At 40.8% G+C, this 10,308-nt stretch overlaps 1 protein-coding gene across 1 annotated transcript in view; it reads left to right on the top strand.

Annotated features, from left to right (window-relative positions):
- Positions 1 to 5,497: 5,497 nt before the first annotated feature.
- Positions 5,498 to 10,308, top strand: part of si:dkey-61l1.4 (collagen alpha-1(I) chain) — a 118,428-nt gene continuing 113,617 nt past the window's right edge. Inside the window, exon 1 of the mRNA XM_060907139.1 lies at positions 5,498 to 5,531. Within this exon, the coding sequence (XP_060763122.1) occupies positions 5,498 to 5,531 (34 nt within the window). The remainder of the gene's footprint in view (positions 5,532 to 10,308) is intronic.

Below are 10,308 nucleotides of genomic sequence, written 5' to 3'. Positions count from 1 at the left end.
CTCTATTACTGAAATACTCAGATCTGCAGGTGACTCTGACATGCTGCTAAAGGTTAAAGGTGCTGACTGCAAAGTCATCTGAAATGTTGAAATTTTTTTATCGTGCATGGCATTCTCCTTTGTCTCACAAGAACAATATCATGTGGACGAGATGTGATCATTTTGATGTGCTGAGGGTCGCTTTTCTCCATATTGGGACTGTTTTCCTCCCTCTTGAGGTAAACAGTACGGCCCTACGGAAACAGCTGAATGCGATTAACTAATTAGCATAACTATGGAACTGCGTCACACCAAGATGGCGACACGAAGAAAACATCGTGACTCCGCATCGACTTCAGAGAACTTTGAGTCGCAGGAATGTAATTTGTGGTTGACATTCACGAATAGATCCGTGAAACAAAAATGAATATATCTTTTCTCTGTTACTGCTTTTGTGTTATTAGTGTAGTGGCTAACATGAAATTTTCACCAGAATATTTCACTTGGTGAGCAAAGCATGAAAATTGGCACACATGTAGATCAAACCATACTGTTTCCAAAACAATCGTTGGCCATCGCGATTTCCGCCATTTTAAAGATGGCCACCGCCGTTTTCAAAATGGTGTCATTTTCAACAACCAAATTTCAGAAATATGGACATATATCTTTATCGTGGTCGTTTTTTTGGCCAGATTTTCACAATTTTAATGTAGAAGGCTTTGGTTATTATGTGAGTGAAGTTATAATGACTATTCTTTCAAAATAATTCAACCTGGATCAAAACTGTCCAGGAGCATGATAAAAGTTTGATTCAAAAGGGCAACTAAGAAACTGTTGTTTTATATTCTCAAAAGAGTAAATTGCAAACACTACCAGGGCACAATGGTGCAATTTACTGCCGTTAAACTCGGCATGGGGTTCAGTGTACGGTAAGCTTTGTTCATTATTGATACAAAGTCTCCCAAATACATTACGATCCGCCCCGTATATACAGGTCATGATGTCGTATCCGAATTGACGGAGTGTGCCAACGCGGGAGAGCCGAGCCAAGAGGGACTGGGCTAAAAGTCCCTCGAATAGTGTACAGATCGCACGGGAGTTAAATTGCACTGGATGAACGATCGGGCTAGGTGTAGGAATTCCATCTTCGAACCTAGTTGTATCCCATATGTTAAAGTGTTATAGCTGTAGGTGGTAAAAGGATAATCCCTCGGCCTTCAGTTATTGATAGTGACAAGTCATTTTCCTTATTACTGCGTTTGTATCTTTTTGCAATTACATTTGAATTTGTTTGTTTGATCATTTGTTTTGATAATTATGTCGAAAAGAATTCGACTTTCTTTGTCTGCTCAAGAGAAGCATATCACAGATTGGTCAAAATGTTTTATATGTCAGGAAGACAAAAATGAATCACTCAAATCTCCTTCACCTACAACTGACTCTGCTAAATCTGGTTACAGAATGTTGTCTACTAATATTCCGGAGTTTGCCAAAATCAATGAAATGCCCGTTCCTCTTGACATTCAGCGAATAGATGAAGGCGATGGAATAGAAGCTGCCCTGATAAAACACAATGCAAAATATCACGAGTCGTGTAGATTGAAGTTTAATAACACCAAACTTCAAAGAGCTCAAAAGAGACACCAGCCACGTGATGATAATCGTTCCAACCAACCATCACCTAAATTTACAAGACAAAGGCCTATTACCACAGCAGAAGAGCAACCACACTGCCTTGATGAATGTTTTATATGCGAGAAACCATCATCCCGTTCTGAACTGCACGAGACGATGACAATGAAGATTAACACGCGACTACACCAATGTGCAACAAATCTTGAAGATAAGAAACTTTTAGCTAAATTAAGTGCAGGAGATGTAGTTGCACAAGAGCTCAAATACCATGGAGTTTGTCTGAAAGCATTGTACAATAAGGAACGGACACATTTATCAAGTCTTAAGAAGTTACAGTCAGAAGATGGTAATGAACAAGAGGGCGAAATCAACCAAATCATTTTTGCGGAGTTAGTTACACACATAGTAGAAACCCAACGTGGCAGCTCAGGAGGAGTGGTCTTCAAACTAGTTGATCTATGCAATTTGTATGAAGAAAGGCTGAAACAGTTCAAAACCAAGTCAACACTGAACAGAACTCGATTGAAGAAAAAATTACTTTCAAGTATTCCAGAGCTCAAGGATTTCCACAAAGGTCGAGAGGTTTTACTTGTTTTTGAAAAAGATGTTGGACCAGCACTGATTTCTGCCTGTGAGTATACTATTATGGCTATGGGGAGTCATATTGAGGTAGATAGTAGCAAAAGAAAAGAATTTAAATTAAAAATGGTACATATAATAATAAAACTAGTAGGCGAAAACTGTAAAAATGACACCATTTTGAAAATCATGGCAGCCATCTTGAAAATGGTGGAAACTTGAGTGGCCAATGATGATTTTTGGTCAGGTACATGCAGACAAAATTTCATGCAAAATTTGGTGCTTTGCTCACCAAGTGAAATATTTTACCAGCTATCCGCTCCACTATATTGTTTCTTTCGCTGTAAGATCAAATCATTAGGTGTATAACTCCATAGTCAGTCGCTACTGTGGAGTTGAGCTCATGCATACTAAGGCTAAGATAGCTAAGCAATAGCTAGACTGATTTAGTTATCTGTCCAGAAAAATATGTCGTTTAACCTTGCGCTATCTTGGCAGGCTTTCCTTTTTCTTTTCTGCTGGCGGGAGAGCGGAGTCCACCATGTTTGTCCATGCTGACTTGTTTTGGTTAAAAGTAGGTCAAACGCCCCACGGTGGTCACATGATATTGTTGCTCACTTGCTTCGGCAATCTCTGGAATCGTAAAATGTGATACACTTTTTATCTCGGCAAAACATTTACGCATAGGATACATGGTGTGTGCAGCAGCAAAACATCTCGAAACTCCAACTATAGAAATAGAAAATTTTGCCCAGCATTCAACTTTGCAGTCAGAGCCTTTAAATTTGTTTTACACCCCAAAGCTATTTCCTTTTTTTGTCGACACTTTCAATAATACATATTTTGCACTGAAGCTCTTTGATCAGCCAGGAGGTTAGGAGGCATTAGTTACTCAGGCATGCTGAAAGCAATAAGGTGTGTCTCCATGGTCTGATGTTATAAAGTGTTTTTCAGAACAAAAGAAGTAGGATGGTGCTTTCAGCGTCTTTTTCAAACACGTGGCATCAAGATGGTGCAGCTTCTCTCTTCTGTCACCTGTGTAATTCTTTCGGTTTGCTTTGAAATTTGCTGAAGACCTCTGATCTGGTTGTGTGTCTTATTATAAACTCTGGACTTCATATTGATCTATTTTAAGAAGAGCTCCATCCAATTTCCAGCCTAGAGCAGGTATGCATACGTTGAAAATAGGGAGCGAAGGAGATCTTTGTTCTTATCAGCATTATACATTATGAGATTTTAGCTTCTTGTTGGATTCTTTTCTATCATCACAACACGAGATTTATGTGCACCTCGGTGACCTCCACACTGTTTGTCAGTAGCCTCTCATGGATGAACACTGTGGATGATACTGAACAGCTGTCCTCACTGACTCTTGCCAGACTTCAGGCCTTGGGTTCACACTAAACAATTTTTCCCAGTACGTTAACTGTTTTAAAATGAATAGGTATACATCAAGACCAAACAGCGATGATGGTGATTTTCTTGGGATCAGCTCCAGATCCACCACAACCCTGACCAGAACAAAGCACTTATAGAAGTTGAATAAATAAACATGCCTCTATTTTTGCAATCTGCATTACATGGTTTTTAGCTCATCCGGCAGCAGGCCAGGCCGGAGGAACTTATGCAATCACGAGTCGTCCGTACGTACACGATTTACAAAAATCGCTATTCCTCTGACAGGATTGATTGGATTTTGATCAAACTCACATACCATGTTTCCCAGGTGGGTGCGCATAAAAGTTGTCAAGATGGTGGTCATATTTATGATTTGTATGGGCGTCTTGGCTGGTATGAGCTACAGCCTCATTGAGGCTATTTTTTGGTACTGTATTTTTGTGCCCTGGTGAAATCAGGTCTAATTGTAAAAAGGCATGGTGTTAGATTGAATACGTTATAAAGAGGTATTTCTAGGACATTTTTATTACTATTTGCAGTAGCTTTTGAGGCCCTAAGTCTGGGGTTTTCAACATTTTTTTGCCCAATGACCCCATTTTACAGCTTTAAAATTCTTGTTCATCTCAGGAGTTCTATCCAACCTAGATGCCTACTTTGATTTGATGCACACAATGGCACTGAACCCTACATCCCATACATAAGTGCTAGCAAATGATTGAGATTGTCAACTTAATTGGGTTCACCTATTGTTTTCAAGGAGTATTTTCATGAGCATAAAGCCCATTTCACACCACACTGGAACATTTGTGACAATGTATACACTACCGTTCAAAAGTTTGGGGTCACCCAGACAATTTTGTGTTTTCCATGAAAAGTCACACTTTTATTTCACACCATAAGTTGTAAAATGAATAGAAAATATAGTCAAGACATTTTTCTGGCCATTTTGAGCATTTAATCGACCCCACAAATGTGATGCTCCAGAAACTCAATCTGCTCAAAGGAAGGTCAGTTTTATAGCTTCTCTAAAGAGCTCAACTGTTTTCAGCTGTGCTAACATGATTGTACAAGGGTTTTCTAATCATCCATTAGCCTTCTGAGGCAATGAGCAAACACATTGTACCATTAGAACACTGGAGTGATAGTTGCTGGAAATGGGCCTCTATACACCTATGGAGATATTGCACCAAAAACCAGACATTTGCAGCTAGAATAGTCATTTAGCACATTAGCAATGTATAGAGTGGATTTCTGATTAGTTTAAAGTGATCTTCATTGAAAAGAACAGTGCTTTTCTTTCAAAAATAAGGACATTTCAAAGTGACCCCAAACTTTTGAACGGTAGTGTAAAAAAAATGAAAATGTCATAAACATGCATTACCACTGTACGACATTACAGGCATTTAGTAGACGCTTTTATTCAGAGTGACGTACAACATAGCCAGAGCAGCCTGGGGAGCAGTTGCCTTGCTCAAGGGTACTTCAGCCATTCCTACTAGTCTAGAGAATCAAACCAGCAACCTTTTGGTTCCAAAACTGCTTCTCTAACCATTAGGCCATGGCTTAGCATATAGTATACAATATACTCTACTACTAGTGTATATTCACCTAAAGTTTGTTAATACAATAAGATTGCTGGTTCTATGTTCTGTGGCAGTTAGACTTTCACAAAGTTTAAATTTTATCCACCAACAGAACGCTGCAGAAGCTACGGACTGAAATATCGGTCATATGCTGTTTAGATTATGGAAATAAACTTCAAAATATAGCACAAATATTGTAGTTTGTAGTGTTTCTCAACAGAAACCATGACTATGCCATGCAAAAATACAACCCCGTCTATATCTCAGGGGTTGTGACCCACGGTTAAGAACAAAAGCTTTAAGCATTCAGCATTGCAGGTATCATGTGCAAGAAAGTGGATGTGAATGAGGACTGGAGTAGAGTCCTGGAAGATTTACTGAAATATATGTGAGCCTATGTGACCTCAGTATGCAGGCATGCATTAATGTAAGAGAAAAAGCATACTATACACCCACTGGCCACTTCATTAGAAACACTTCATGCAGTTATCCAATCGGATAATCACATGGCAGTGACACGATGCACAAAAACGCACAGATACAGGTCAAGAGCTTCAGTTATTGTTCACATCGACCATCAGTATGGGAAAAATGTGATCTCAGTGACTTTGAACATGGCATGATGGAGCCAGACAGGCTGGTTTGAGTATTTAAGAAACTGCTGATCTCCTGGGATTTTCACACAGAGCGGACTTGACAGTTTATATTGATTGTTCGGAAAAACAAATGAACAAAAAACATCCAATAAGCGCCCTTGATCAGAGCAGAACTGCCAGAATGGTTCAAGCTGACAGGAAGGTTACAGTAACTCACCACTGTTTACAAAGGTGGGACGCAGAAAAGCATCTCAGGACACACAACATTTGAGGTTGATGGACTACAATGGCAGAAGACCGCATCAGGTTTTGCTCCTGTCAGCCAGGAACAAGAATCTGAGGCTATGTCTGTGAAAGTTCTCAGTCATCCAGGTCATAGTAAACCGTAGGTGCTAAAGAAGGCAACTGGACTTGCTTGAAATTCTTGAAGATGTTTCATCTCTCATCTGAAAGGCTTCTTCAGTTCTGTCTGACTAGTGGGGAGTTCTAGGTATTTACCCTCTAGTGGACCAAAAGAAACCCAAAGGAGAGTTGTTGAGGTCACCTGGGTCATTGAGTCATTCTGTAGGTGTAGGTCACTGGGGGCCGGGTGTGAATGGTGTTAGCAGTCTAGAGAGTTGTTTGGGTGATCTGTGGGCTAGTAGTCTAGAGAGTCATTAGGGTGATTTGTGGCGATCTCCACAGATCACCCTAATGAGATTCTAGGCTGCTAACACCGTTCACATCCGGCCCCCAGTGGCCTACACCTACAGGATGACTCAGTGACCCATGTGACCTCAACGACTCTTCTTAGGGTAGTATCTCACTGGGCTGCGACAGCCTGCGACTAGTTGGAGACACAACAATTGCGATAAAATATGCGAATTAGCGACAATTTTCACTTGGAATCACACTGAATTGATATTCGCATATTTTATCCCAATTGTTGTGTCTCCAACTAGTCACAGGCTGTCGCAGCCCAGTGAGATACTACCCATACACTCGCACTCCCTGTCTCAAGGAAACTGACTTGAGAAGGGTTCGTGACGGCTTTGCGACGCATTTGTGGCTATTTTGAGGGAAATTTTGTCGCACTAATTTTTTGAACATGTTCAAAATTTCAGCGACGACAGAGCGACACTTTGCGACTCATGTGAGGAAATTGAGAAGCCCCGCGAATGTTTCAAAACACTTTTGAAACTCTCTCGCAAATGACGTTCGCAATTTGTCGCAAGCTGTCGCAGCCCAGTGAGATACTGGCTTTAGGGTTGCTTTTGGTCCACAAGAAGATAAATACATGGAACTCCTCACGAGTCAGACAGAACCGAAGAAGTCTTTCGGTTGAGAGGTGAAACGTCTTCAAGAATTTCAAGCAAGTCCAGTTGCCTTTTTTAGCACCTATGGTGTACAATCTGAGGCTACAGCAGGCACAGACTCACCAAATCATTGCTGATATTTTTTTATTTTTCCAATATTGGACAATTGGATGAATAAGAAGCTGTGCAGGTATTCCTAATAAAGTGGCCAGTGAATGTATTTCATCTGCTAGCTGCTACCTGAGCAGGCTGAGAGTGATGAGTGAGCCTTGACTGCAACACAGGCCTGGAATCATACCCCTTTTCCACCAAATCAGTTCCAGGGCTGGTTCGGGGCCAGTGCTGGTTCACAACTCGTTCAACTTGCGAGCCAGCTGAGAACCAGTTTGCTTTTCCATAGCTCAGGGTGCTAAGGGGAGCCACGTCAGTTACGTCGCTGTGTATGTCAGTTACGTCGCTGTATACGTCAGTTACGTCGCTGCATTTGCATAAACTTTGGCGCGAACATCGAAGCAACAACACGGAGAAGAAGAAGCAGCAGCAACAACAACAATAATAATGGATGACTTCACGTTTGTACAGCTGCTGCTTCTCGTCGCTTAAAAATGGCGACCTTTCGCGGTCTTGCGATTGTTGTTGGTCTTAACAACTCCGCCCCCGCTGACGTAAGTGGTTCTTTCCTCTGGCCCAGCAGAGAGTTGGTGCTAGCCTGGAACCGGTTTTTCTGGCCCCAGAGCCAGTTCTTTGTCAGTGGAAACAGAAAACCCGGTTCCAAACTAAGCACTGGCCCCGAACCAGCCCTGGAACTGCTTTGGTGGAAAAGGGGCATCAGTGAAGCTTCTTTTCAACACTCAGCTGAAGCTAAGAAGGAATCGCTCTTAATTGAAATCCCATCTGAGATGCCACACATCACACAGTGGAAGTCTGGTCATGAGGAATGATATACAGCAGCTATGCTGAATTTTTCAAAGAGACTGATTAAACTTTTTGTAAATGTGCAATGAATTATTGCTGTTTTTAACCTCATTCATTCAGCAGATTCTGTATAAATCTCTATACATCTCTTCTTCCTACAAGACTTTCTTTTTCCCCCCTGATATTTAATGGGCAGGAAAAAGCCACAAATCGAACTCAATGGAAATGTTATGCTGTAAAATTAGGACCTTGCTCTTCAAAACGATGTGGGTTTTTATTTGGTATAATTTCTGAGAGGGTCCTTTCTTACCATTGCTGGAAAGTTACAAGGTTAATAAAGTATGCAGAGACGTCTCACTGGTCCCACTCGGCACAGCTGGATGTGAATAAGGGATGAATAGAAAATTCATTAGGGACCACCTCACCAAAATCCCTTCTGTGCCATTTTGTGGATTAGGTTAGACGAAATATGAATTAACTCCAAGAAAAATTGGAAGGGCACTGGTTGATTGACTGCAAATTTGCACATTGGTTACAGTTGAGGGCAAAAAATTGGCCAAAAGCAAGCAGACAAACTGTCATTTGTTCCATTTATGTTATAGTAAGAACCAAAATAATATCAGTCCAAACGTTTGTGTAGCTTTTCTCAAAATACTGTGGCCTGATGCAAAGTGGAGTACTGATACCATTCCAAAGTTTATTATTTACGTATAAGAGCACATTTTGAAGTGTTTTATTCCTTTTATATGACATCAATAATGTTTACATGTTTATTCATTAAAGAACATGGCAGACTTTTATCAGTTTATAGTATTCTTGTGGAACGTCCACATTATCGGCTACATTATCAGAGCTATAAACAGCTATTCCCTCACCAGCAGCTCTTTTTTTCCTTTCTCTTGATGGTTATAAGACAAAAAAAAAGGCAAATTGTTACTGAGAATCTGTAAAGCACAACATCCTCCATCCTAAAGACGTTCCAGCAGTTTGGGCTTGGGCACAGGTCTGGATATGAGAGGTTTTCTGTCTTGACTTGGACTTTTTGGAGTTTGTCATTTATACTTGGACTTGGCCTTGTCTTGGAAGTTGGTCTGATTTAAATGTGGTCTTGGTCTTGACTGAGAGTTTGTAGAAAGAATGTTGATATTCTCTTTTCACATGCACAAAGTTTAACATGAAGTCATTTCATGTTCTAGAAAGCACTCTAATCATTGGCACAATGCACAAACTAGTTGAAGTAAAGCCTTGGCCTTGAAAATGATTTGAATTTGGACTTATCTGGGACTCCACAATGGTGGTCTTGGCTACAGCGCAAGTCTCCAGTGGAAAACGTCAAGTTACAGTTTTACCTCAGACTGACAAAAAACACTGACACTGGAGACTCCTTCCAAAAATGATAAATAAAAATGTCACCTTACAGAAAACTTCACCATCCAGCCATTAGCTATGTAGTTTAAACTGGAGCTAATCCCACTTCAGGCAAGAGGTGAGGTTCACCCTGGGCAGGTCACCAATCTGTCGCAGGGGTAACACAGAGACAAACAACCATTCACACTCACATTCACACTTGTGGGCAGTTTAGAGTAGCCAGCTGAACTAATCTGCATGTATTTGGACTGTGGGAGGAAACTGGAGCACCTGGAGGAAACCCACACAGACATGAGGCGAACATGCAAACTCCAGACAGAAAGGCCCCAGTCAGCTGTGAGGTTCGAACCCAGAACTGTCTTGCTGTGAGGCGACAGTGCCAACTGTACCTGATTTACCTTGCACCTGAACTACTGTCAATTTATAGATAAAATGGTACATAAAATCTTTTTTTTTCTATTCAAAACCTGTGAGGTGTCAATTTATAGATAAAGTTTTGCACTTAAGTGTAGAAATGCATCTCTCTTTTACATATGCATCCAGTGAGCACTGAGTGTGTCCTTGATGGTGCAGTGTTGAAAGAAATCTGAGAAGCGTTTTGTTTTTCCGTGGCATACACATGAAGATCTATATTTAGTTGTGGTTTTTCCTTTTATGGGTTCTTTGTGTGATAAATTATAGAAGACATGCTTTCCAATCTACTGCTTTTATCAGACTACTCAAAGTAAGAATGTTGATGTAGGATCAGGGTTTGCCTTTCATCTTTAAAAATACTATTACATATGTGCTGGGAGCAGATCCTGTATCAGCACTCTTCATGTGCTCCTTATGGACTCAGAAGAGCCCTGCTGTTCCCTGCTGTTTTCTGTTGTTCTCTGCTGTTCCCTGCCTTTTCCTGATGTTCCCTGCTGCTCTCTAATGTTCCCTGATGTTGTCTGCTGTTCCTTGATGTTCTCCATT

This window comes from Neoarius graeffei, chromosome 24, assembly GCF_027579695.1.
Source record: "Neoarius graeffei isolate fNeoGra1 chromosome 24, fNeoGra1.pri, whole genome shotgun sequence".
In the NCBI taxonomy this organism is placed as follows: Eukaryota; Metazoa; Chordata; class Actinopteri; order Siluriformes; family Ariidae; genus Neoarius; species Neoarius graeffei.
This window is presented reverse-complemented; position numbering and strand designations above follow the sequence as displayed.